Here is a 27,179-nt window from a genome sequence, read left to right as displayed (position 1 = left end):
TAAAAACGGGTTTTTTTGATCATGCCTTTCCCTCTGTCACTACAGCCCCACTTCAGGCTCTGTGGCCCTCAAGCCACCAGGGCACTGACCCACATTCCATCAGGGAGCAAAGGACACAAACGGATCTCATCTTGAATAAGCAATGTTAAACTTTCTGCTCGTTCCTCAGCACGTTTTTTAACAGCCACACTTCCATCCCTGCCCCAATCCATCCAGAATGGGCATGGACACCATTCTCCTAAAGAAAAATTCACAGCATGGGACAGGGACAAATCAAACCAGCACCAGTGTTTGCAGACAACTGGGTCTTTTATTAAAGTATTTAAAGTGCTACAAAAAACTGAAGGAGCCTTTAAGTGGCAACTTCCTTTTCTGCAGTCTTAGCTCTGTAGGAAGAAGCAGACACAGCTCATTAGTGGAGTCTTTCAGTAATTAAACGTGATACAGCAATTTCATTTTAGAGCTGGGCACTTACAGCCGGGCACTCGATGGCACCACTGTTGATGTCATCGATGATGTCGTGGGGGTGTCTCCCATCAATGCTGCAGCCCACGGACTGGGCAGTGCCAAGGATCTCCTTGATGGTCCCTGCAGCAGGGAGATGCAGCTGGTCAGTGCTTTACCACGGGAAAACATCCGAGGAACTTACCTGGAGCAACCTGGGCTAATGGAAGGTGTCCCTGCCCACGGCAAGGGGTGGAAATGAATGAGCTTTAAGGTCCCTTCCAACCCAAACCAGTCTGGATTCTGACACAGAGAACTCCTCACAGCTCTCAGCTGTCCCTCTTCCCTCTGGGGTTTTGCAGACTGGAGCCTCAGAGCTCACCAGGGAACATCAAATCACTTGCCCAGATCTCACACCCTGGATTCCCCCAGGAACACACTGGGGAGCGCTCCCTGTGCCTCTCCCCTCCCCAGGTGTTGAGGCTGCCTGTTCCCAACTCAGCTGTGAGCCCTCCCTCCTGGGATCTGCAGCAGGTGGAAGGAGCATTCCCTGAATCCCATCGCCAGGACTCACCTGAGAGCTCCCGGGCCAGGGAGCGGTGCCGCATCTGCCGCGCAATGTTCACGATCTCGTCGAAGGTGACGCTGCCGCTGTGCTTAACTGCGAAGGGAACAGCAGCACTAAGGCCACCTGGGCACTGCCAGCTCCTGGTTTCCTCTGGGAGCACCATTCCCAGCACTCGGACCACGTGGAGAGCTGGGAGTTTGCAGCTCCAGCAGGGCTGCTGTCAGTGCTGCCGCTCCCGGACTGCGGCACCGAATTATCCCCAACTCCTCTTTCTAAGCTGGAATTCTGCCAGCTCCCCTCTGGCAGTGCCAGGCCCTGTGCTACAGCACAGCTACAGCTGCCTGTTCTACCCCAACTTTGCCCAGAGCAGCTGTGGCTGCCCCTGGATCCCTGGCAGTGCCCAAGGCCAGGCTGGACATTGGGGCTTGGAGCAGCCTGGGACAGTGGGAGGTGTCCCTGCTCATGGCAGGGGTGGAATTGATGAGCTTTAAGGTCCCTTCCAGCCCAAACCAGTCCATAATTCCGTAATCTCCTAAAACACTGATGTGCCATCTGTTGGCACCCTGGCACTGCAGGAATGGGGATGCCCAAAACCAGCCTCGTGTCCCCCATTTGCCAGTTTATGCTGAATAATCCCAGGGGAAGCTACTGGTATTTCCCCTCTTTTAGCCCCAAAACATTCAGAACCAGAGCCAGGGGAACACTTACTGTTCTTCTGCTTCTTCCTGTCACGAGGTGGCTCCTTCAGAGCTTTGATAATCAGAGCAGAGGCAGAAGGAACAACCTCTATCTAAACGGAAAGAGATTAATTTCCCCCCTATTCTACATGGAATTCTATTGCTAACAAACATAATCAAGCAGTCAATTTTCTCAGCAAAGGTAACTGCCAGAGCAGTGTGGGTTTGGTTAATTCCCTCATGCTCCAGGTTTTTTTTTAGTGCTGTAGGAATCTGTTCCCAGGTTTTCGGCACAGGCCTCCCCACATGCAGGAGAGGACTGCTTCCTGCCTGGGGCTTCCTCTCAGCTCACCACTGGAATGTACCAGCCACGGGCATCAGAACAGGTACGGTGGCAGGTGGCTACAGGAACTGGCAAGATTTCAATTTATTTATTTCTGTGCTGCTTTAAGTAACAGGTTTGTTTTTTTTTTTTTTGCTGGTTGGATGTTCTGTAGAAAAAACAATTCCTCTACAACAGGATGGAAGTTGAATTGTGGTACATGAGGATCATTTCTCAGGATCCTCCAGCCTGGCAAAGCCCCAGGCTCCAAACACATCCCCCCACCCACGTTTTAAGGTCTTCTCAGAAGACCCCCACACACCCCCTGTGTGGCACTCATTTTATCCACCTCGGAAGGATGAAGGGCTGAGTGGACCCTGCCGGGATCCCGGCCGGTGGCTGGAGCAGGCGGAGCTCGGGTGGGCTCCACGCCTGCAGCACCGGCCGGGCCCTGCGGCGTGCGGTACCTGCGCTTGCCTGTTCTGGATCGTCAGCTTCACCGTGATCCGCAGCCCCTTCCAGTCGCCCGTGGCCTTGGCGATGTCATCGCCCACCTTCTTGGGGGACTGAGGGGCAACACGTGGAGGTCACCAAGGGCTCGGGTTAAAGCCGAGAGCCCCAGCGCTGCCCCGGCTTCTTCTCCGTGTGTGCTACTGCTGAACACCTTTACTCCAGGATGGAGCAGCACCGCCCCGGTGCTCCCCAGGGCACGCTTCCCACCACCTTCGGAACGCATTTTATCCCTCCTCCCCCCCAGGACACGCTGAATTTCCCCCGGGATTGACTCATTCCCCTCAGCAGGACACGCTTCCCACTCCGCTCGGGACATGTTTCATCCCTCCCCTCCCAGGCCACGCTCGCCCCCGACCTCCCACCTCCCTGCCCTCGCTCCCCCAAAACCCCGTCCCCGGTACGTACCAACCCCAGGGGTCCGATCTTGGGGGCCAGCGCGGACGTGGCTCCGACCTCGCCGCCGGTGCAGCGCAGGTAAACTGCGGGGACAGCGCCGCGTCAGCCGAGCTCGCCGGGCCCCGCGCGGCCCCGCCCGCCTCCCGCACCCGCTGCCCGGTACGTACCGACTTTGATCTCGTTGGGGTCGAACTTGGGGGGCATCGCGGCGGCGGATGGCGGGGATGGAGGCGGATGGAGGCGGATGGAGGCCGGTGCGGAAAGCGAGGCCTTCCGGGACGGCGGAAAAGGCGGAGAGGGCGGCGTGGGCCCGAGATATAGCGCCGAGATCTCGCGAGAAGACAGGCAAGTATAAATAACGGCCGAGATCTCGCGAGAGGCAGAGAGGGGGCTGTGGCGGGATCTCTGGAGATCTATCTTTCTATCTATCTATCTATCTATCTATCTATCTATCTATCTATCTATCTATCTATCTATCTATCTATCTATCTTTCTATCTTTCTATCTTTCTCTTCTATTTTTTTTCTTTCTCTTCTTTATTTCTCTTTCTTTCCTTTCACCTATCCCTGTTGCAAAATGTGGAAGGGTGGTTGGGCACTGGAAGCGGCTGCCCAGGGCACTGGAGGAGTCCCCATCCCTGGAGGTGTCCAAGGAAGGCCTGGCCGTGGCACTCAGTGCTCTGGGATGGGGACGAGGCGGGGATCAGTCACAGGCTGGACTCGGTGATCCCAGAGGAATCTTTCCCGACCCAAACAATTCTGGGATCCTGTGGCCGGCGGGGCGGTCCTCCAGCCGCATGGGGGCGCATGAACGCGGAGGGCAGAGCTCTGTGGTGGGGCGGGACGCTCTGGCCGCGCCTCTCGCTGGTGCGGGTGGTCACGTGACGCGGCGGTGAGGCAGCGATGGCGGCGGCGAGCGGTGAGCGGGGCTGGGGAGGGAGGATTCGCTGTGGGACCCGTTGTGGGACACTGGGGCTGCCCCGGGCCGGCCCCGGCCACCGCGGCTCGGGGGTGCTCCTTGGAAAGGCTCGGGCGCAGGCGTTGCCCGGAGCTGCGCCGTGTTCGCCGCGGAGCAGGCGCTGCCCTCGCTCACTGTCGCTGCTCTCCCCAGGTGTCGGGCCGATGCCCGAGCGCTGCGAGCCAAAATCCCGGCAGGGTCGACTCAGTCCTTCATCCTTCCGAGTTTCTGGGCCCTCGGGCACAGAACGGCGCTGTTCTGGATGAGGGAAGGGTAAAGAAGACGAGGAGCTTGGAAGCTGTGTGACCCTGGGAGGGGGACCCTGCGGGGACCCCCAGGGAGAAGAAGAAGAGAATAGTGTTGATGAGGGAAGGGAAGGACTGAGAGGCAGAGCTGGACTGGTGAAGACGAGCGGAGATTTGTTCCAGGTGTTGCCAGGGGAGGCCCTGGGCAGGCTCAGGCTGTGGCAGGGGTGGCAGCTCCAGCACAAAGAGCAAACGATGCAGGACAGCGACTTCCAGAGCTGCAGTTCAGCTGTTGTCTCCTCTGTGGCTTGTTCCAGTGCCTGCAGGGCTGCCTACTGATAACCTGTCAGAGAGCCAGAGCAGCCTGTGGGTGTCCGGTGACACCTCTGTCCCCCAGGGCCAGGCAGCGTCTTCAGGAGCCCACCCACATCCAGACCCTGGCTCGCTGCTCCCTCACTGTGCTCCCGAGTGTGTTTTCCCAGACTAAATAAAACATCTCTTCTTTCCACACTCCCATCTTACCTTGTTGCAGTGCCCAGATGCATTTACAGTCCAGAATTTTTTGAAAACTGGGGCTTCTTCCAGAGCTGTGTTGCTGCATTTTAATTACATTTGTTTGTAAAATGAGGGGGTTGGGTTTGTTTTGCTGTCATCCCTCCAACAGCTGCAGGCTGGGAAGCACCCAGAGGACATTCCTGTGCCCTTCCCCACCCCGAGTGTGTGGCTGCTCCTCAGGCAGAGCTGGTGCTGCAGAGAGCAGTGGGGGTGCAGGGTTTGGTGTCCATGGGTGCTTGTGGGGTGCAGGGTTTGGTGTCCATGGGTGCTCATGGCCTGCAGAGAGCAGTGGGGTGCAGGGTTTGGTGTCCCTGGGGTGCAGGGTTTGGTGTCCATGGGTGCAGGGTTTGGTGTCCCCGGGGTGCAGGGGTTGGTGTCCATGGGTGCAGGGTTTGGTGTCCGTGGGGTGCAGGGTTTGGTGTCCATGGGTGCTCACTGCCTGCAGGGTGGGTGCTGGCCCTGGCACTTACAGACAGTTCTTTCAGTAACTGAATAAATAAAAATTACATCATGCAATGGTCACATGCCAAGGGCCTTTCTCATTCCTGGCTGCTGAGTTTGATGTGTCTTCACTAATTTCCACTTTTGAAAGCTGTTCAATCTATTTAGCAAATGGATTCTTCATCTTCTAACCCCTGGTAGGATTCTTTTCCTGTTCACTGTCTGCCCTTCAGCCTTCATGTCTTTATCATTTTCTTGGGTGAAAACTGGTGATTTCCTGCTATCCCCATGCTCAGTGAGATCTGGCTGGAATAGAGAAAGGTGAGATGGGACAAGGGGATGCAGAAGTGCTCAGCAAAGACGTGAACATGGCCATCAGTTGAAGGATATCTTGCTGCAGGCACCTTGTCCTTCAGCTTTCTCATCTTTAAATCTCCTTTTGTTTCTGCCTCTGATGTCTTGCCCTTGATTGCTGTCCTGCATTTCCCTGCTGTAGCTCCTGACAGACACCTTCCCTTCTTGCTCAATCCTTTGAGTTCTGGCTCTTACCTCCCCTCCTGGGAGCTGGGTCTCCTCAGCATTTCAATAACCTGAACTGCCTAAGAAGGCAGGAATGGGGATGGCAGGGAAAGAGCCACGGAACGGTTGGAGATGAGTTTGTAGCCACCTCCTGCTGTGGCCCATGGCTTGTTGCAGTGAGTGGTGTGAGAGCAGGACAGTGACTCAGGATGTCTCTGCCTCGTTGTTCCTGGAGTGAAAGGAAGAGGGATGAATGAGACTTGGAGGAATTAGACTGAATTATTTTACTTTTACAGTGAGGATTTATCTCCATGAAGATTTTACGGAGTTTTTGGCAGAGCTCTCCCTGCTCAGGGAACACCCCTGGCTGGATCCTGTGGGTACCTGCTTTTCAGGAGAGCTTGAGGCCACTTTGCAGACACAGAGCTGGCAGAGAACCAGCATTTTGTGTCCAGCACCTGAGCTTCTCTGAGCCCTGAGTTAACTGTGTTCTGTAGCTGTGCCAGTTTCTGCTCCACTGGTGAAGTAGAGGCTCTCTTGTGCTGATTTTTAAATTGCTTAGGAAAACAGTGTTTAAAAAAGTCACTGCAAGTGTTTAAGATGTTATTCCCTGTTCAGGGCTCACTGTTGCCTTCCTGCCCTTCTCTCATCTTCTCCCAGTCTTATCTCCAAGCCAGATCCCTGTGTCAGGTCCCTCTGGGAGCTCCTGTTCACCTGCAACCCCAGCTCAGGCTCTTTCTGCATTGCCCATTTGTGCCCCCTGCTCTTATGCAGCCACAGATAAACCCCTTTTTCTCCTTGATTTCACTGTTCCACTGGCCCCATCTCTTTTCCAGCATCCTCACTGGTACCATTACCAGCTGCTCTCCCCGTTCCTTGTCCAGTCACAGCTTTCTGCCTTTCACTCAAAACCTGCCAGCAGCTCCTTTTTTCTCCCCTGCTGGGTCAGAGCCCTGTCCCAGAGCTGCCTGGTGTCTGTACCCTTCCACCCACCTGCACTCCTGATTCCACCAGGCATCTTCCTGCACCCACTCCTTCCTCCCTCAGGTTCAACTTCTCTTCCCTTTACACTTGAACCAGCTGGAATCCTTGCTCTCAGTTCTTTATTGCTGTGCCAGAATTGACTGTGAGTTTAAATAGTTTGGGTTTTATCCCTGGTGCTTGATCTCTTGATACAGCTTTCTAATTCCTGGAATGGACCCTGCATTTCCCTGATCCCTCAGTAACCTTTCTCTGTACCTATTCCAGGGCTGACCCACACAACCACAGCAGGGCTTGAGTGGCTCATGTTTTTACTTCCCTGTGCTGGAACCTGCCTGTGTGATGCAGCTAAACAAAGACAATTGCTGACACAATTATTTTCATTTAATCTTCCCCCCTGCCACTTACTAGGTCCCAGTTCTGCAGCCCAGGCTCCCCAGCAAACACAGACCCCAGGATCCCTCAGCCTTTCTCTGCACTGACCATCCGTGCCCCTGGACAGAGCCAGAGTCAGGACTGAAGATGCCTCTCTTCTCCAGGAAGAAGAAACCCAGTGATGATGCCCGGAAGCGCCTTGAGTACCAGATGTGCCTGGTAAGCACTGCCAGGGTCATTTCTGTCCTGTCTGTCCAAAGCAGCCACAGGTTTACAGTTGGCTTCTGGCAGAAATCTGCTTTTGGGTCGCTTCACCTTCTCTGCTGTGGGAGCTCTGGAGCAGTGCTGGCACAGGGAATCTCCCGGGGAAGGGATGAGGAGAGGCTGAGGGAGCAGGGGGGGGCTCAGCCTGGAGAAAAGGAGGCTCAGGGGGGAACTTCTGGCTCTGCACAACTCCCTGACAGGAGGGTGCAGCCTTAAAACCCATCCAGTGCCACCCCCTGCCATGGGCAGGGACACCTTCCACTATCCCAGGCTGCTCCAAGCCCTGTCAGCTTCCAGGGATGGGGAGTCTACGACCTCTCTGGGCAAGATGCACCAAGAGGTGCTGGATTTTTGCATGGTCTGATTCTCTGGATGTGTATCTTCCCTCCCCAGGCAAAAGAAGCTGGTGCTGATGACACCCTTGACATATCCAAATGTGAGCTCTCTGAGGTATGTCCTCTACAACCTCCAGTCTTCACTCACTGCTGTGATTCTCTCTCTGTTTCTTGGTGCCAACTGGCATATTTAGTCTTGTGCCTGTGAGCCTTGAAGTAGAAATTGTTGCTGGTCCACCTCTTCCTCTGTCTCCTGAGCTCTGGCTTTTAGCTGGGGGCTTCTGCTCTATTTTTTTGGTGGGAGTTTGCCTGTCCTGCCTGGTGCTTCAACACCATTTCTGTCCTGGGAATCTTTTAGTTTGACAAGGTGAGGAGGGCAGGGTGGTCTCATATCCTCCACCAGTACCCTGTTTGACCCTAGCTTGGGACCTCATGGCTTAATTTTGCTGGTCCTGAGGGAGTTGGTTTGCCAAAGGCTGAGTATTTCTAATCTTAGAGCTACACAGTCTGCCACCCATGGTTATTTTTCTGTGTAAGTGAAAATCCCAATCCTGCTTCCAAGCTGCTGATTAAGGATGGAAATCTCACTCCCAGCTTGGCTTCTTTTATGGCAGCCAACTAAATGAGAAACAATCCATCTGCTGGTGTGTGGGCAGGCACTGACAGAGTGCCAGGCACCCAGACACAGCTTTTCCTGCTGCCAGCCAGGCCAGCCTCAGGCAGAAACCCATTTCTATTTCACTTTCAATTTTTAGTTCTTGTCTCATGCTTCTACAATGTCAATCCTGAACACAGGATGCCCTTGCCAAGCAGGCTCTTGTGGGGAAGATTTGGGACCACCCATAAAACTCTGTCTTGCTGTTTGATTTTAGTCACTGTTGTTTCAATAAATGAAGTGAGACATCAGTTTGGTTTTAAAATTAACCATGGACACGAATTTGGCTGCTGCTGGGAAGGTCACAGTGCCCAGCTGTGCCTGGCAGGGGCTGAACTGGCATCTCCTTTTTTGTGCCTGCCCCTCTCCTGGCACATCAGGGACACTCAGTCCTGCCTGGTGCTCACCTTTCTCTCTCAGCACACTGCAGCGTGGTTGTGAGGTTGCCAAACCACAGAATGCATTTCTGTGATGACTAAACTGAACCTTTGCCTGAACTCATCTGCACAATGAATATTAAATCACATAAGGCTTGAACTCCTGCCTAAGCCTCAGCCTGTTCTGTGGCACTGTTGTGTCATGGAGAGCCACTGGAAGCTGTTTAAATGGAAGCTCCCTGGGAAATACTGGGCCAAAATCAGGGGGCAGTAATTTTAACATCACTTTTATTTTCAGTCAAGTTGTTTACACTTTACAGGCAGTAACAGTAAACTTATATATTTATAAATTTATATATAAATTTATATATTTATATATAAATTTACAGTACAGCGTAGAACTGCTTACAAGAGAAGTCTGACATGACTATTTTTTAATTGCTTTTAGGTTCCTTATGGGGCCTTTGCAACTTGCAAGGTCTTGCAAAAAAAGGTAATGTTGCAATCAGAAATTATTAAATAATTCTGTTATTATGCTTGAGTATTATTGTTGTGTTTGAAATGACTGTGTGTGGTTGTTTTATGTGTGATACTACACAGAGAGCATTTTGAGTCAGATGAATCCTGTCTGTGTTCTTTAAAGTTAACTTTTGCCAGGAAAGATGAGGTGGTTGTTCCTGTCTTAGCCTATCTAAGGGCATTTCTCATGTGAGGAACTGGGCTCTGGTTTAGATCTCATGTAAAATGTCTGACCTCTCTGACAATCCATTTCCTACTTTAATATTTTATATGATGCTGAATAAGATATTGAGCTCTTATGCAGCCTCCCCAGTTCAACCTCAACAGAAGTGCTTGTTCTGGTGTCTCTTGTGTTCATGTGTCAATGAGATTTTTCCCCCCCAGGTGCTGATTATTCATACAAATAATCTGACATCTTTAGTTCCAAAGTCCTGCAGCCTCCTGAGTCTCATAACTGTGAAGGTAATTGTGATTCTTAACAGCCTATTTTGTTTGTTACTGATGCTTGCATTTCCAAAAGACCTCCAAGAATTAAGTACCCACGTCCCCTGAAAAGCTTGAGCTGCTCTTCAAAGCCCCACTGGAAGCAAAGTAATTTTCACTGTGAGGTAATTCATGACTTGTTGCCAACCTTGTTTGCTTTTCCAGGTTCTAGACCTGCATGACAACCAGCTGGCATCGCTTCCTGCTGATATTGGTCAGCTGGCAGCTCTCCAGGTAAAAGATATGCAGCTGCATCCCAGGTGTCTGTACAGGGCATGTTTGGGGTCAGCAGGGGTGTGGGGTTACTGCTGCTTGGTTTATAATTAATCACAACTTCCATGATGCTGCCATTTTGTCAGATCTATCACATCAACCTGGCTGTTGCTGTTGAGCTGGCTGGTTGGAGAAAGAGCAGGAAAAGAGGAGGAAAGGAGCAGGAGAGTAGCAGGAAAAGCCAGGCTTGCTTATATTCTCCAAGCTTGGTGCAGCCCAAGTGGCTCCCATGGCCAAGCAAGCAGAGTCTGTTGATTTCCCAAAACATTCAGCTTTTGCCATTGTCCCTGGTGTGGTTATGTGGAGAGCCCAGAGTGGTGTCTAAGGGCACACTCAGGGTCTCTCTGCTCAGGAGGCAGCTTTAGGCTCAGCCTGTGGGAGCTGGAGTTGGGGAGTGCTGCCCTGGGTACTCCAATCCTGCATCTGGATTCAGCACCAGATGTTGGTGGTGAGCAGGGTTTCTCACTGCCCCTGGTAGCCTGGCATACCCTTCATCCAGGGCTAGTGGAAAATACATCTTTTTAACCCAGAAAGTATTGCTTAAACCAATTTCAAGTTGTCCTTCTGGGCCTGAAAGTCCCAGCAGCACAGATGTGTAGAAGACATGAGACTTGGATGAATATCTTGAATATCTTTTCTGTTAATACCTTAGGTCCTAAACCTTGAAAGGAATCTTTTAAAAAGCCTTCCACAATCTATAGGAGACCTCACCCAGCTCCAAGTCCTCAATGTGAAAGGTATGGAATGGGATTGCTCTGAGCAAAGCACATTTATTATCTGGGTTATGTTGAGCTGCATTAGCAGTTATTCCTTTCAGCCAAGGCAAGCACCACACGGTTTACACTCTGAAAGCTGAGGAAGAACACAAGGAAGGTTTGAATTCAAATAGTTGGCAAGGCAGGAGAAATCATCTAAGCAGAAAATGTGTCAGCCTCAAGCCCTCCAGTAAAGTAAGCAGAGCACTCAGCCAGATAAACCAAATCCCAGCTGGGTCCTGTGAGCCTGTGCATCCCCACCAGGTTGGCACAGCCCGAGCACAAAGGTCACACCTCTTTGCCAGACTCTTGGGCATTTTCCAGCTATGCAGTGCCATAAATCTGAGAGAAAAAGGGGATTTAGTTACGTGGAGCTGTTGGTGAAACGGGGAAGGGAATGGAGGATGAGGAACTTGGAAAGGGCAGCTGGGCTCTGAGCCCTGGGTGTGCAGCCCCACTCAGTCCCCTTCCTCCCATCCCTGGGACTTTATACCAGAGGGGAGAAGACTCCATGGTACAAATACTGACCTCATAGAGAGCACAGATCCAGCCTGCAGCAGTGACCTCAGCTGTGAAGGAGATTTGGATCCCAAATTGCCCTTTGCAGTGGGCAGTGACATCATCTGAGTCCTTGTGTGACCTGGGACAGCCCCGTCTCTGGGGAAATGAGCCGTACACATGGTTGTGGATTGGTGTTGGAGCAGATGAGCTTGCTGGCTCCTGTCTTGGCAAGGTTCCATGGTTTTAACTGGCTTTTCTGTCTCTGTAGGGAACAAGCTGAGGGAACTGCCCGGGAGCATGAGCGGCCTGCGGAGCCTGCGGGCTCTGGATGTCAGTGGGAACGTGCTGCAGGAGCTGCCGCGGGTGCTGGCCCACATCCGCACCCTGCAGGTACCCAGCCCTGGCTCCATCCCTTCCCAGCCTGCTTCCCTCAGCTGGGCAGAAACCCAGCCCAGGAGGGGAATGTTTAGGGTCTGGGCAGGATGTGTTGCAGGGGATTGTAACAGGGCTGTTCACACTGTCCAAAATAACTTTTGTGTACCTGCTCTGGTCTTTTCTGATCATTTTTACCATTTAATCTGATCACTTTGCCATTTAATTCTGAGAATTTTGTCATTTAATCATGACAAAAGCGATCCCCAAGGAGTGAACCCCTGGATTTTACCTGCCAGGGCTGTCTCTGAGAGCACAAACTGTGCCTGTGTCACCCTGGCAGATCTCCAGCTCGTTGTCAGCTTCCATGGGTTTATGGCTCCCTGAAGTGCACATTCAGGATGGGAAAAGCATCAAGATTTTTATGGGTATGTTGCCTCCTGTCTGCCAAACCTGTCAGTACTAAATGGTGCAAGTATGAGGCAACAGGGCTGCCTCAGACACCAGCAGGAAGGTGTGAATAAATGCTCTCTCCTGTCTCACAAACAACATTGGGCTTCACTTCTCTTGTGGACAGCCTGAGTTGAGGGATCTGTGCAGCTTTGCCCCCTGTGCTTGATAAAGTGGTTCTTTTCTAGGCCTTCCTGCTATGTCCTTCCCTACAAAAGGCAACATTAGGTCCTTTTGGTGGCCACAGGAGGACAAAAACACTGGTTCTTCCCTTCATTCTTTATGGGACTCCTCTCCATGCCCTTGTATCATCCTCCCTTCCATGCTGAAGGGCTCCAGCTCCCTGACATGGAGCAGGGAATGTCTGTAGCTGAGAAGTGCTGGGACCTCTGGTACCTAAACATCAAGTGCCAATGTCTGCATGAGGGGAATGTGCCAGTGAGTGGCCAGCTCAGAAGCTCCCAAATAAGGGACAGTGGAGTCACCTGTGAAGGGTGCCAGACACCCAGCAGGGATTCCCTACAGCCTCGTATTTATGTCAGCATTTAGGGTAACATTAAGTAAAATTTTGGAGAGCTGCAAGGAGAACTGCAGCTGGGCTCTGTCTGGGCCATCAGAATAACCTGGAGCTCTGTGTGTTCTCTTTTGCAGACGCTGACCCTGGATGCCTCTTCCATGACCTACCCATCCCCTGAGATCTGCAGTGCGGGTACAGAGGCCATCCAGCAATTCCTCTGCAAGGGTAAGCCAGGAGCACCTGTGGTGTGCTCAGGGATGGCACTTCTGAAGGACAGGCATTGTGTGGGCTCTGCTTGGCACCCTGCTGATGCCCTGCACTCCTGGTTACCTGTCTTTGTTGGCAAACAGCACAACACGAGTCCTTCCCTGAGCCCTGCCACACTGAAGTCTAGAATGGTTTGTTAAAAATCAGAGTGGCTGGGGCAGGCTATCTCAGTGACTGTAGGAAGTCAGTGCATCTCCTGTGGTTATTTGGATTTTCTCCTGGGGGAGGAGTAGGCATTGTCCAGATGTCACTGCCTTGGGACAAGGAGAGAGACTCAGGAGTCACTTGAGGTCCTTTCTGCCCTCATTTTCTCTGAGGAAGGACCTGGGCCCTGCAGGGTGTTATGAGAATGGTGAAACCAGATGGAAAACTCAAATAACAAAGGAAATTTACTGTGAGTTTGTAGACACTGTTTTTAGTACAGACAGGGAGCTTTGGTGGAGGTTTGATGCAGGGCAAGTGCCTTGCAAGGCATAGTCAGAACTTATTTTGGTCTGGGCAGTAACATCTGCAGGCCTGCAGAAGTCACCAAGCCTGCACCCGTGTGCAGGGTGTGTTTCTGTCTGAGCAGGTCCTTGTCCTGGTGGGGATGGAGTGGCACCAGCTCCTCCCAGAGCTCCTTGTCCACTCTGCCTGAGCTGGAGGAGCCCTGCCAGGCACTCCTTGGTGTGTGGGCAGAGGGAGCACAGCTGGAAGCAGTCCCACACACCAGCCAGCCCTCAGCCATGCTGCCAAGGAGGTCTTTGATCCCCAAATATTCTTATTTTGTGTCTGGTTCCTTCCAGAGTGTGGAATTGCATACTACCCTCCCTCACAGTACCTGCTCCCCACGCTGGAGAGCGATGGAGGAGGAACTTCAGTGGATGGGGTGGACAGGACAGTGGAGAAGTACCTGGAGGAGGAGAGCAAGTGGCAGGTGAGGCTCCTCTGCACGAGAGGGTTTGGGATTTGTCTCTGTGCTCCATCACAGCACTTGGCACATGATCCCCCATCACCTTCCCCTCCATGAGATGTGTCTTTTGGGATCGAGGGAGCAGCCAGGCACAGTGTGTGCATGGGTGGCTCATCTCCTTCCTGAGCTGGGGCTGGTGTCGCCACACTGACTCCTGGAAGACACAACCCAAGGAACTGTCTCCATCCTGAAAGCAATGATGGAGCCAAGGGACAGGGGTGATGGTGGGACATGGAGTGTGCAGTGTGTGATGTGTATTTCTGGGGGACAGCAAGCTGCAGAAGAACCTTGTGCTTCCCAGCCAAGTGCTAGACACGGGAAAGGGGAGGCTGGGCCAATAATTGTGTTAATTGTGCTAATTCCTGTGCTCTTTGGCAAGTGCAGAGTCAATGCCTGTGCCCCTGGAGAAGCCTGAGGGACTGGACTTTGGGCCTGTGTTCCTGTGCCTTTGGTTGATGCCTTCACTCAGTTAGGGGAAGATGTAATGAGGGCTAATAGCATCTACAAAAAAAAAGTCCTTCTGGGGGTAAATGTCTGCTTTGCTTATTTTTCAGAACAAATTCTTGGATTATGAGAAGAGGAAGGTAAGGATCAGCTCCTGCAAATGCTTTGTCTGCAGCATGGGTCTGCTTCTGGTTTTTGTTTTCCATCTTTTTATTTGGTTTTTCATTCCCCTCACCTGGCTGCACTTTCAGTTTGTTCATTTTGTTTCCCTGGTCTCTGTCTCTTCCCCTGTGCAAGACTCACTTTGAGATAACCAGCAGCTCCTGCCATGCAGTTCCCACTGCCTGTGGCTCGAGCTGCTCGGAGCTGGCTGCTTCCTTCAGACAAGGGAATCCTGTGCCACGTGGAACTGAACCCACCCTGCATTTTGGGCTTCCCTCCACGTGTTTATATTGGCTGGTTTGGTATCAGTCGATGCCCAGGGACCTCAGCTTCACAACATGAAAGAGTTTGGAGACTGTGAAGAGAGCAGCAGCTTCTGCTTCCCGGTTTTTGGGTTCCTAAGGAGAGAACGATTCCATCCCCTAGACAAGCCTCCTGTTTGCCATTTGACTTCCCTTCCTCTCTGCAAGGAGGCTGCTGTGCCTTGCTTTACCTTTTCCCCCGAATATGTTCTTGCTTGGGAAGGAGATTCCTGTCATTCATCTTTCTCCTTATTCCTCTCAGGAAAAAAAAAAGCAGGAGAAGCTGGAATTTGAGCGGCGCCTGAATGTGGGGCAGCGAGAACAGGCCCTGCTCGTGCAGCAGCTCAACAGCCACAAGGATGAGATCCTGCAGACAGTGAGAGAGGTGGGTGTGCTGGGCAGGGCTCCTCCAGGGCATCCCCTGCCTTCCCCAAACCCAGCAGCTTCTCCTGGTTTCCCTGTGCTCTGGGCAGGAGCAGCAGAGGCTGGAGCAGGGTCTGTCGAAGCACCAGCGCTATTTGGAGGAGGAGAGGCTGAAGCTGCTGCAGCAGCTGAAGGACACAGAGCAGGGCATTGCCAGCCGGATCCAGAAGCTGCTGGACGACAACCAGAGGTGGGGTCCCAGGGGGTCTTTCTCTGATTTTTTTTTTTTTTGGTCATGTTGTTTTGAGTGGTTCATTTCATCCCTGAATGTTTTGGACCTGGTCAGGATCGATGTGTGGAGGAGCTGCCTTAGCTCCTGGACTGCCAAAGACCCATTTAAAGCACATGGAATTTGCATCTTCAAAAAGCTGTTTCACACATGTGTGATGTTGGGATTTTGCAGTGCTGTGGAACAAATTCAAATTCCTCATGGAAGGTGCAAATTTGAAGTGTTGAGGTGCCCCTGCCTGTGTCTGCTGGGTCTCTGTGTGGGCTGGTGCTGATGGGAGGTGCCCAGCCTGCTGAGAGCTGCTCTGCTGTGCATGACAGCAAAGTTGTTTTCTCTCAGGCACATGGGGGGATTGTTGGGGTTGTCCTGTGCAGGGCCAGGAGTTGGATGATCCTTGTGGGTCCCTTCCAAGTCAGGATATTCTGTGACTCTGTGATTCTGCTCTCTGGGCGACCAGGATGTCCTGCTCAGCTTGATGAAAGCCTCTTGTTTTATCTTTTTTATAGGCAAAAACAAAGTTCAGACATTTTGAAGTCCTTGGAGAATGAGAGGTGAGTCTCCTTGAAACAAGACTGTCTGGAAAAGGGGCAAGAAGCTGGGAAGAGGGATGGGAGTTTCCTTTCAGAGTCACCAGTCTGCATCCATCCTAAGTCAGGAGAGGTTCATCTCATACCTGCAGCTGGCTCTGGTCACTGTTTGAGGCAAAACACTGGACTAGGTGTGCCTGGTCCTACCCAGTCTGGCACACCCAGCCATTGTCTCCGTGGTTTTGAGCAAAAATTATGTTGTCTCCCATAAAACTTAGAGGTTGCTCACCAAAAAATCACTGAGGCTTTGCTGTCTCTGATAAGCCCAGCTTTCCTGAGCAGGGTGAACCTGCCCAGCCTTAAGACTCTGAGCTGAGTGGGTGGAGGAGAAGGCCTTGTTTGAAGGAGTGGCTGAATTGTTGTTGTGTGTTGGCAGAATCAGGATGGAACAGCTGATGGCAATAACCCAGGAGGAGATGGAGCAGCTGCGCAGGCGGGAAGTGGCCTGTAAGTCCAGACAGGTCTTCCCCCAGAGGGTGCTGGGCACTGGCCAGGCTCCCCAGGGAATGGGCACGTCCCCGAGGCTGCCAGAGCTCCAGGAGCGTTTGGACAGCGCTGCCAGGGATGCCCAGGGTGGGGCTGTTGGGGGGTCTGTGCAGGGCCAGGGGTTGGACTTGGTGGGTCCCTTCCTACTTCCCAGGATATTCCATGATTCTGTGATCTCAGGGTTGGTAGGCAGGGACTGGGTTCCTCTGAGCACTGAAGAGGAGCAGGCACAGGCAGAGTGGAGTTTCCTCAGCTCTTTTCCCAGTGAAGAGCCACAGTTCTCAGGTGGATGGGTGTGCTCTGGAATCAGTGAAATGGGAAGAGCAATGGGAGAGGAGTCACTGTTGGTTGCAGTGACTGCAGCAGCAGTGGTGGGTGAGTCCTGCTCTGCACACCCAGGCCAGGCAGGGACTGACAGCCCCTCTGTCCCCTCTGTCCCCAGCTGCCATGCAGCAGATGCTGGCTGAGACCTACAAGAACAAGCTCCTCCAAATGACCTCTGAGTCTCGTCGGCAGGACCTCGTCAGCCAGGCCTGCTCCAGGTGCAGGGGGGTGTCTGGGGCTGCTGGTGCTGGTGTTAAATCCCTTTCTTTCAGCACTGTAATTCCCCTAAGTACACCAGGAACTCCTGCAGCTGCTGGAATGCAGCAGGACAGTTGTAACAGCACAGGACAGTGCAAATTAAACTGTCACACTCCCTTGAATGAACTCCCTTCTAGTGACCACAATATGAATGTTAATCACACTTGGGGGGAGCTGTCACTTTTGTGCACTGTTTATTTTGCCTTATATATTCTGCTAAATAGGGGATTAGACCAGCTGTCTTCCTGTTTTTTGAGGCACTCCAGTGCCAAACTGTGGCCCAGAGCTCCTTCCCTCCCCTCCCAGGCTGCCTCAAGGATGCTGTGTGTGCACAAGTAGTACCTGTGTGTTGCTGCACATACTGAGAGCATCCTGGCTCACTGGTTACAACAAGGTGAGAAATTTTAATCTGGCAACATCTGGCACTGACCAAAAACAGCCTTGTGAGCCTGCTGAACAGGGGCCTGTGGTGCAGGTTTGGTTTGGGTGCAAGGAAGGTGTTAAATCCATGGCCTTCAGCTGTGTGGTGCCACAGCTCTTCCCCCTGGTCAGTCAGAAATTTCTCCCCCTGCATTCCCCATTGCCTGCTTTTCCTCTGGTTTGCCTCAAGAGTCCCAGACCTGGCAGTAACTCCGTGGCAAATCCATCTCCATGCAGCCTAGCTGAGATGGATCAGAAGTTCCAGCAGATCCAGGCTTGGCAGCAGCTGGATCAGAACAAAGCTGTCAGTCAGATCTTGCAGCAGGTAGGCAAGGGAGCAAACTGCTCACGGGGGATTGAGGGAAAGCAGGATCCAGAGTGGGTCACAGGAGCAGCGGGGGCTGAGCTGGGCTGCATGCAGGAGTTATTTTATTGAACACTACATGCTAAACTTTGAGAATATCTGCTATTCTGGCAAACTAACTTGGGTGGCTGAAAGAAAATTACTTTTTATCTAGACAGCAAGTTTTCAGAGAAGACAGAAGCACAGACCATGGGAAGCAAAACTGACACGATAATTAAGAGGGGACTTTGAGACAGAATTCCTGTCTTTTGGCAGATTTCCTGGGGGACTTGGGACAAGCATTTTCAACGTTTGTTCTCAGAAGTGCTGGACAGCTGTGCCCTGTTGCACAGCCTGGCTGCTCAGTGCTACTGAAGAGGAAAGGTGGGGTCACACAGAGCATTCCAGATGAATGTTTGAAGAACATTAATATTTCTCTGTGTGTCTCCAAGGTGGATTTTACCTGCTGGGCTTTCAGCTGTAGTTTCAGGACACTGTTGCTCAAACACCAGTCAGGGACTTGTACCTGAGTCCCTGCAAGGCAGCAGCTTGTTAGCCCATCACCAACCACCTCACTAAGCAGGATTTTGCCTGTCCCTTAGATTGAGATGCAGAAAGTTGCCTTTGAAGCTCTCCAGGTGAAGAAGGATCTTATGCACAGGCAGATCAGGAACCAGGTGAGTCAGCAACAGAGGAAAGAACAACCAGCTGCTCAGCTCATCCTGCTGTTCGATGAGACCCTGGGAGGAAGAACAAAGTGCTGTGAGCACAGAGCAGGTCTGAGGCCATGGAGAGCTCTGGTGCTGCTGAGAGCTCTGGAACAGAGTTGGGCAGTGTTGGTTACACCCCAGTCTCCCAGCACCAAGGGAGGGAGTGTCAAAGCAGGTTTTAGATTCCTGGGGGTGGTGGCATTGCCATTGCTCCTCAGCACTGGTGGGTAAAGCACTGGAGAACAGACCTGTGCTGGCTCTGGGGGTGATCTGCAATTGCACCTCTGATTTCCTTCAGGCCAGGTACTTGGCAGGGCTGCTGCTTCCTACATGAGCCCACTGCATCTCCATCCAGCACATCAGAGCTGCACCTTGAGCCATAAGTTCACCTTTTCTTTCCCATCCTCAGCCTGCCTTTCTGAGCTCCATTCCACAGAAGGTGCAGTGATGTAGTCGGGGGGGAAGAGCAAGAGCTGGTGGAGAGAGCAGTGGTGGATGATGCAGGAAGGTGGGAATGTAGAGGTGGATGATGCAGGAAGATGGAAAAGTGGCAGTGGATGATGCAGGACGGTGGGAAGGTGGCAGTGCTGGATGCAGGAAGGTGGGGTGCTGGTTTCTGACACAGTGCTCCAGAATCTTCCCTCTCCTGATCTAACACAGGAGAGAAGTCTCAGGTGAGGATTTGGTGGATAAACTTGAGGGCTTGGATATTCTGAGTGCCCCAGTGACCAGTCTCTGCTGGCAGCCTGTGAACTGTCTGACAGCTCTCCATCATTGCCTGGGTTCACCCATAAGGGCCCTGCATTTTGCTCCCACTTGCTCTGTGAACAAAGGGAGTTTGTTCCTTGATGCCAAGGCTGGACCTTTCACCCTTGGGACCCCTCCCAGTCCGTGCTGCAGGGGCAGGGCAGGGGCAGAGCTCCGGGGTCAGCGGGAGCAGCGTGGCCTGGGGACAGTTGGTGGCCTGGCAGAGGGGTGAGCTGGGGTCTCATCTTGGCTTGGCTGTGGGACCTTGGGCAACTCACTTCACCTCTCTGTGTCTCAGTTGCCCCACCTGCAAGAGCAGGTGTTGTTCTGGGACTGCTGGAGCACCTGGAAACCAGGGCACTGTCCCAAGAATCTGAGGTTTGAGCTGTGGTGCTGGGAGGGCCTTGACTCTGCTTTCCAGAGTGGCTGCAAAAGGTTTGGGTGCACAAACTGATTGCAGTGAGGTTCTGGACTTGAACAGAAGGTGTTCAGAGTAGAGAGACAGTTGGAGAGTTGGGGACAGAGCTCCTCAGGCAAAGGAAGAGGGACCCTGAGCACAAACATCACCAAAGTACAAACAGCTCCTCCAAACCTCTGGGTGCTCTGCAGTGCTGCCCTTGCCAGGGCAGCAGTCAGACCTCATTTTAAAAGAGCATAAATTAAAGTCATTTTAAATGTCAGTAAAAAATGTTTCATCTTCTGTTTAGATTAAATTAATAGAAACAGAGTTATTGCAGCTGACACAGCTGGAGTTAAAGAGGCAAGAACTGGACACAGAGACGCTGCAGGTATGTGGGGCTCTGGGCCTGCCCCCCACCCTCTCTGCTCTGGGATTGCTTCCTTTGCTCCTGGCAGTTTCCAGATGGTTTTATGCTTAGTCAGAAGGTCCTTCTGCACAGGACACACCAACCCTCTGTCCTGCTGCTCCTGAACATCCCCAGGCATTCTCAGAGGAGAGACAGAGGAGCCCTGATAGGGATGGGCAGTTCCAGGTGTGCTGGGTGGGGAAGGATTTTGCAACCCAGTTGTTGGCTGTCCCAAAACCACCTGCCTGCTGTGCACTGCATGTCCTCTTACATTGTGTTGTGTTTTGGTTTTGACTTCATCAGCAGTCATGCATTGAGGAATACCAGGTTTAGCTTAAGCAAGCTTGGCTTTAAATTTTGTTTTGTGATGCTTTTGCACCAGTTGTTTTCTTCTGTGTGCCATGTTCCAGGCCAGGTCAGCTGTTCAGTCAGCCCAAAATCAGTGACAAACCCCCAGAGCAGTGCTAAGTGCTGACTTGAGGCAGCAGTGCCTCCCAGCCCTGTCCTGGATCCTTCAGGTGTAAGGTTTGGGTTGTGCTACCTGAACTCACACAGCTCCTCTGTGTCACTATGTGGTGTTGGAGGGCAGAGGGACTGCCCAGAGTTCATGGAGGGCAGACCAGATGTGATCCTGGTGAGCACAGGAGCTACAGAGCAGTGCAGGAAACAGGGCTCTGCTCAGGCACCCACCTGCTTCAGCACCAGGAACCGAGGAACGAGGAATGAACACCTGAATGTCTCTGGATGCCCCTGCCCTTGGTGCCCTGCAGCTCAAAGGGTCCCTGCTGGGGCTGGAGCAGCTTCCCCTGTCATCAGTTGTCCCTGTCCCTTCCGTGGAGGTCCTGATGCTTCCTGCCTCTGTTCCTGTTAATCAGGGGCTTTGTCCCTGTGCAGGGTCCAGGTGCTGATCCCAGGCTGGACGGGGCACCCTGGGATAGTGTGAGGTGTCCCTGCCCATGCCATGGAGTAGAACAAGATGAGCTTTAAGGTCCCTTCCAACCCAAACCAGTCTAAGATTCCATGATTCTAAGGAGGGGGACCATGAATGCTTTTGGCTGAACTTCTGATGGAGTGAGGAGGAGCTGCTGCAGCCAGGGTGGGCTGGGGCTGCTCAGAGTGGCACTGCAGGGCTGAAAGGAGTGGGTTCAGCTTGGCTCTGCCCTGCCAGCTGCTAGGAGAGGATCCGAGCTGTGGGGCACAGGGATTCCACAGCCACAGGGACTGGTTTGGGTCTGGCAGGGGCTCTGCTGGGAAGGGGACAGGGTGGCAGCAGTGTGGGGATGTGGCTGCCAGAGCTCTCCTGTTGCAGGAGGCCGTCATGGAGCAGCGCCGGGCGCTCAGCTGCCTCCTGCAGCAGCTGCTCAAGGAGAAGAAGCAAAGGGAGGAAGAACTGCAACAAATCCTGGTAATGAAGTCCCTCATGGAGTGCTGCCTGTGGATGAGGAAGCATTTGGCTTGGCTGCAGGGAAGAGTCCATGGCTGAGTGTGGAAGTGAAGGGGAGCAGAGCAGGGCTGTGTCCAGATCCAGAGGCAAATTTAACCCCGGAAAGTTCTGATGTAAACCTGAGGGCACAGCAGCACTCCCTGGTGCAGCACGAGGCACCATCATCACCATCAGCGACCCTGCTGGAAAGGGACTGGTCAGCAGGATGAGCACAAGGGATGGGAGTTGTGGTCTTGCAATCCTGAAGGTCTCCAGACTCTCCTGAGCCTCAGGAATCCAGGCCACAGGGTCTGGGGCAAAGGGGCAGGGGGATGCACAGCTGTGCACTGGGTGGGAGGGGGGTCAAAGTGGGGCCAGCCTGCAGAAGCCAGAAATGCCTGTTTTACCCTCAGTACACTGCTCTGCCTGGGGGTTCCCTCCTGCACATCCATCCCTGAACCCCCCTGGCCACATTCCCGTGGGCTGCTGAGTGAAGGAGTTTGTTTTTCAGCTGGAAATGGAGGCAAAGAGTGAAACCAAACAGGAGAACTACTGGCTGATCCAGTACCAGCGTCTGCTGAACCAGAAGCCCCTCTCCCTGAAACTCCAGGTGCTGCTGCTGTTCCTGTTCCCACTGTGGCTCTGCTCTGCTGTGGGGGGAGCAAGGACAGCCCCCTGAGCTAAGGCTGGGAGCAGGGCACAGACCTGTCACACAGATCCAATCCCGATGGATTGCCAAAGGGGATGTTTCATATGTGAGGGGAGCTCCCCGGGGGCTGCAGCTCCTCCCGAGGGGCATCTCCGATCTCTGCTCCTGGGACAGGGACAGCACCCAGGGAGTGGCTGGAGCTGGGCCAGGACAGGCTCAGGCTGAGAGCAGGGAAAGGTTCTTCCCCCAGAGGGTGCTGGGCACTGCCCAGGCTCCCCAGGGAATGGGCACGGCCCCGAGGCTGCCAGAGCTCCAGGAGCGTTTGGACAGCGCTGCCAGGGATGCCCAGGGTGGGGCTGTTGGGGGGTCTGTGCAGGGCCAGGGGTGGGACTGGATGATCCTGGTGGGTCCCTCCAGCCCAGGATATTCCATGATTCCCAGACCTCAACATTTTGAACCGTGCTCGTAAAACACCTGGGGCCAGAGCTGCTCCAGCTGTTGGGCTTCCAGGCTTTGGTGTGTTTGGGATGCAGAACACCTGGAACAGGGCAGGGCAGGGATGAGCACACCCTGGCCTCAGGGGCACAGTCTGGGAGCTCATTCCATGTTTCACAGGAGAAGGGTTTGGAGCAGCAGCTGGTGAACCTCCTGCTCGAGCTCTCTGCTGACCAGTACGTGCCAATCTTCGCTCACCACCGAATATCCTTGGAAATGCTCGGCACCATGAGTGCCAGTGACCTGGAAAAGGTACGAGACAGCAGAGCCACAGTGTGGGACAGCACCAGCAGGGATTGTCCCTGTCCCTGCCCCGAGCCCAGCTGTGCCTGGCGGGTCTGGCAGGACAAGGGTCTGGCTGGTGCTCTGCTGTGTCACCTCCCCACAGGGACAGGTGCCTGTGCTGCTCTGCCTGTCCCTGTGGGCAGTGGCTCTCCCAGAGACTTGCAGGGTGAGCTGCAGCCTGGCTCCATCTTCCAACATCCTCCAGATGCTCTTTGTGTAGAAATGGCACCGGGGAATTCCTGGTGTCTGGCAGAGGGGCTTTCCTTGGCATGGCCACATCTTGCCAGCAATGCCCAGGAGTCTTCAGTGTCCCCCTGGGGACATCAGCCCCCTGTCTCCTGTGGGGCCAACAGCCTCCTCTTGCCCCACAGCTCGGTGTGACAGAGGCTGGTCTGCAGCATGCCATCCTCAGGCGGGCTCAGGAGATCCTGGCTGTGGCCGCGACCATCCCAGGTACCCCCAGTTAATTTCTGCCACATTTTACACTCACAGCAGGCACCTGAGCCTGGGGCAGGGAGCCCTGGGGGTCAGATACACTCTGTGGGTACAGTGGGAGGAGGGTAGGCAGGGCTGGGCCGGGCCATGGGCAGCGGGCTCAGGCCCGGCTGTGGTTGCAGAGCTGCGGAGGGAGGAGGACACCGAAGTCCCTGCGGCCCCAGAGCCCAGCGCTCCCCCGGAGGAGCCCGCGGGCCCCACGGCCCCTCCGCTGCCGTGGGACGAGAGGAAGTCGGAGTGCGTTGTGTGCATGGAGCAGGAGGTGAGACCTGGCACCGGCTGGGGCTGGAGCAGGGGCCGGAGGGAGGGCGGGACCCAGCACACCTCCGGGTCTGTGTCCCCAGCCTGGCCCTGGCAGTGCTGGGTGCTCATCCCGGAGCTCCCAGCACCGCCGGACTCGGGCATCACGGCAGGGAGGGAGGGAGGGAAGGAAGGGCAGGGCAGGGAAGGGACAGACAGGGCTCGCTGCGGGCTTGGGCAGGACCGCGCTGAACTCCACGCACCGGCCATGGGAAGCGCTCCGGGGGCTGCTCAGTTCAGCCCCCCCGTGTCCTTCCCTGTGTCCCATCGCGCTCCTGCTCGGCACAGCCCAGGCCCTGCACACCCAGTGGGGACGGAGACCGGGGTGCGGGGCTCTGCCCCCCACGCTGAGATCCCCCCCCGGCTGATCCCCAGCTCCCCCCGTGCTGGGACCAGCGTTCGGGGCCAGCAGCACTGTCCGTGTCCCCTCTCTGTCTCTTCCCCAGCCCCAGACGATTTTCCTGCCCTGTGGCCACGTCTGCTGCTGCCAGCGCTGCTGCGAGCGGCTGCACTCGTGTCCCCTGTGCCGCCGGGACATCGCCCAGCGCATCCGCATCTTCCAGAGCGCCTAGGCCGGCCCGGAGGCACCGCCCGCGCTCCCGGGCTCTTCCCCGCTGCTGCTCACGCCCCTGTTGAGAGCCCCTCACCAGCCCCTGCCCGGCCCCACGGGAGCCTCGCATCCTCCCAGCTCCCAGCTGGGGCTCATTTAATGAATCCCCTCCTCCCGCCTGTCCGCCCAGCATCCCCGTGCCTGGGAGCACTGGGTGACAAACTGGGAGCACCCGTGGCTCCCCCTCTCTTGCAGAGCTGTTTGCCTTCAGAAAGGGCCCTGGCTCAACAGGGACACGGGGAGTGCTTCCAGCAGTGGGGGAATTTCCCGTGGGAGCGCTCGACCAGGATGTGCTGTTCTTCCTGAGCTGACAGTGCCTTGCACCTCTGTCATGCCAAAGGTCTGGGGCTTCTGCTCTGGACACCCCCAGGAGCATGTCTAGGGCTGCAGCCTCAGGCAGGGCAGTGCCAGGAGCTCCCCAGCCCCTAATTCCTGCTCCTGTGGGCGGGGAGAGTCTGCAACACCCTCAGGACTGGAGGGACCTGCCCTGGCCAGCGGAGCCCAGTGGGGTCCCTTGTCCAAAAATCAGGTAGGGAGCAGAAAGTGTTGCTGCCGCTGGACAGCACTAACACAGGGCTGGGGCTGTGCCCAGCTCAGATCCACGGTGCCTCCATGCATTGGGGTGTGGGGACTTCTCCGTTGTCATTAATTAGTAACAATTCCTGTCTGTCCCTCGGCTCTTGACCTTGAAATATAAAAATGCTGCTGTGACCCTGGTCCCACCACAGCCTTCCCCAGAAGCAGCCATTAAACTGCAGCTGGTTTCTGCTGGGGGTGTTTGCTGCCTCTTTCCTTCTGCAGGGGGGATGGCTGAAAGCTGGGGGTTGTGGAACAGTGACGGGGCCACCACGTGCCTGGCTGTCCCAGTGTCACCTCCTCCTTCTCATCTCCTTGTCAAACAGAGAAGAATTTGAGGCTCTGGGCCTTCTCCCAGGGTGTTGCTCACTGTGGAGCTGCCCCGGGGATGTCCAGGCAGACAGGAGACCTTGGACCCTGCGCTTGGGTTGCCTCACATGAGGTGCCCTGTGCAGAGCATCCCTGTGGGACACGTGTGTGGCCTCATGGAGGTGGCCTGTGCCCAGCACCCCGTGCCACCAGCGTCCTGGGGACGTGCCACAGCACCAGGGCCGGCGCCTCGGGAACATCCTGGGGCTGTTTCCAGCCTCTGTTTTCACGTTTTGCTGCTGCTGCACATCAGAGCAGGCAGGTCCTGTCTGGGGAAGGGCAAGGGGCTGCACCAGGAGCAGCGGGTGCTTGGGAGGGAGGAGGGGAGCCCTGGCGGAGGTGCCTGAATGAGGCCAGGAAAGGTCGTGGAAAGGGTCACGCACCCTCAATCCTCCCCGTTCCCCCTCGGCATTCCCTGGGATCGGGGAGGAGGAGGGAGTCACAAGCCCTGCCCGGGGAGATGAGGCACGGCGAGGAGCAGGGAGAGTGGATCCAGCCCCCAAGGAGCCCCCCTGCGCCCACCCCCTCCCCGGGGCAGTCAGGGACCACACGGGCACCACAGGGGAGCGGCCGGAGAGAGAGGAGAGTCCCAAGGGCTGCCCCGACACCTGGTCAGCAGCAGCGATGCTGCAACACCCCCTCCATCCCCTGTGCCCCGCTCCCATCCCACCGCCCCCGGCACCGCCTCCATCCCAGCCGGGGGATGGTAACGAGTGACAGGAGCTCAGGGCAAGGTCAGCTCGGGGACAATGCCCGTAAAGAGGTGCCAGCGCTTCCCGGAGCGTCGGCAGTGCCGGGCTGTCCTTCATGGCCAGGGCCACCTCCCGCACCGGGTGGCAAACAGACCCCAGGGCTGGTGGGAAATGGGTGCACGACGGGACTGCTGTCCCCGCTGCTGGCCTGGTCCTGAAGTAAATTAACTATAGAAACTGTGCTTGGGAAGTATTAAGAATATAATGGATTCGGAAAGGGAAAAGGGAAAGAGCAGCAGGTGTTTTAGGGGCAGCAGCCCTGCGATGGAGGAGGAGCGTTCCCTGTGCCGCTCCAGCGCCCGCCGGGCACCCTGAGGCCAGGCTGAAGTTCAGGGTGGGGCGACCGCCCGGGCCCCTCTCCCCTCCCCGGGCTCGGCCATCGCCGCCCCCCGCCTTCAAAAGCGGCCGTGCCAGGCCGTGCCCGCGGAGCGCGATGGCAGCGGGGCCCGAGCCCGGCCGGGAGTGCGGCATCTGCTACGAGGCGTACGGGGGTGCCGGGGGGGGCCCCCAGCAGCTGCCCTGCCGCCACTCGCTGTGCCGGCGCTGCCTCCGCAGGCTCGTCTGTCGCGCTGCCAGCGTGGCCTTCCTCAGCTGCCCCTTCTGCAGGATGGTGACGCTGCTGCCCGAGCTGGCCCCGGCGGCTCCCGAGGTGACACCGGACCCGGGGACCCCGCCTGGGGAGCGGCAGGAGAACGGCGGCGGTGCCCCCCCGGACCCCGGCCAGGGCTCGTCGCGCTCCGTGGCCGCGCTGTGCTCGTCCCCCGCTCCCGTGTTCACCGTGAGCAGCTCGGTGTCCCCCTGCGGCCTCCGCCGCGGCTCCGAGGCCCACCACGCCTTCGTGCTGGGGCTGCTGGGCCGGGGGCTGCTGCTGGACACGCAGCCCCCGCTGGCCTCCATGGAGAACCTGCGCCTCGGCTTCGCCGCCGGCATCCTCGTGCTCATCGTCTCCACCTTCTTCCTGCTCGTCTTCCTCAAGTAGGTCCGGATGGCAGAGGGGGGCTCCCACCCCACCCCAGCGGATGGACCCGGTGGTGGGTCAGGGACATCTCGGGCCGTGGACACCTCGGTGGGCAGGGACACGGCCACGGCCAGGGCTCAGCACCGGCCTGGATGCAGCCCTGGGGCCCGCAGGACGCTCGGCTGCCCCGCACGAGAGCCCCCGGCCATCAGACTCTTTTTAAAAATTAACTTATTGCAGCGCTTTCCTCCCCCCGGGGCCCGGCTGTGCTCACGCTCCATCCCGAATGGCCCCGGCCCCGCGGCACAGCTCG

At 55.3% G+C, this 27,179-nt stretch overlaps 2 protein-coding genes and 1 non-coding gene across 4 annotated transcripts; 1 reads left to right on the top strand and 2 right to left on the bottom strand.

Annotated features, from left to right (window-relative positions):
* Positions 1–290: 290 nt before the first annotated feature.
* On the bottom strand, positions 291–3,220 carry RPL12 (ribosomal protein L12). Its single transcript, XM_069031501.1, has 7 exons — positions 3,088–3,220; positions 2,930–3,003; positions 2,479–2,577; positions 1,721–1,802; positions 1,019–1,105; positions 476–588; positions 291–386 (listed from the first exon to the last, which is right to left on the bottom strand). The coding sequence occupies exons 1-7, from the start codon at positions 3,122–3,124 to the stop codon at positions 381–383; spliced, it is 498 nt and encodes a 165-aa protein (XP_068887602.1). The 5' UTR covers positions 3,125–3,220; the 3' UTR covers positions 291–380.
* LOC138119905 (small nucleolar RNA SNORA65) lies at positions 1,961–2,088 on the bottom strand. Its single transcript, XR_011155658.1, has one exon. It is a non-coding gene; the product is annotated as a small nucleolar RNA SNORA65 (small nucleolar RNA).
* A 513-nt stretch (positions 3,221–3,733) lies between the features above and the next one.
* LRSAM1 (leucine rich repeat and sterile alpha motif containing 1) lies at positions 3,734–24,980 on the top strand. Of its 2 annotated transcripts, XM_069031498.1 has the most exons (25): positions 3,734–3,838; positions 7,030–7,212; positions 7,651–7,707; positions 9,073–9,117; positions 9,528–9,605; positions 9,792–9,860; positions 10,552–10,636; positions 11,424–11,545; positions 12,629–12,719; positions 13,547–13,677; positions 14,268–14,297; positions 14,884–15,006; positions 15,095–15,234; positions 15,780–15,824; positions 16,237–16,307; positions 16,789–16,888; positions 17,586–17,673; positions 18,294–18,368; positions 19,856–19,936; positions 21,264–21,359; positions 21,889–21,987; positions 22,642–22,773; positions 23,178–23,259; positions 23,424–23,563; positions 24,048–24,980. In XM_069031498.1, exons 2-25 carry the CDS (start codon positions 7,141–7,143, stop codon positions 24,171–24,173), a joined length of 2,178 nt encoding a protein of 725 aa, XP_068887599.1. In that variant the 5' UTR covers positions 3,734–3,838; positions 7,030–7,140; the 3' UTR covers positions 24,174–24,980. The 2 variants fall into 2 exon arrangements, with proteins under 2 accessions (XP_068887599.1, XP_068887600.1); XM_069031499.1 differs by lacking the exons at positions 3,734–3,838; positions 7,030–7,212; positions 7,651–7,707; ... (3 more) ...; positions 10,552–10,636; positions 11,424–11,545 and adding an exon at positions 11,879–11,955.
* Positions 24,981–27,179: the final 2,199 nt, after the last annotated feature.

Source organism: Aphelocoma coerulescens, chromosome 17, assembly GCF_041296385.1.
Source record: "Aphelocoma coerulescens isolate FSJ_1873_10779 chromosome 17, UR_Acoe_1.0, whole genome shotgun sequence".
NCBI classification, from domain to species: domain Eukaryota; kingdom Metazoa; phylum Chordata; class Aves; order Passeriformes; family Corvidae; genus Aphelocoma; species Aphelocoma coerulescens.
This window is presented reverse-complemented; position numbering and strand designations above follow the sequence as displayed.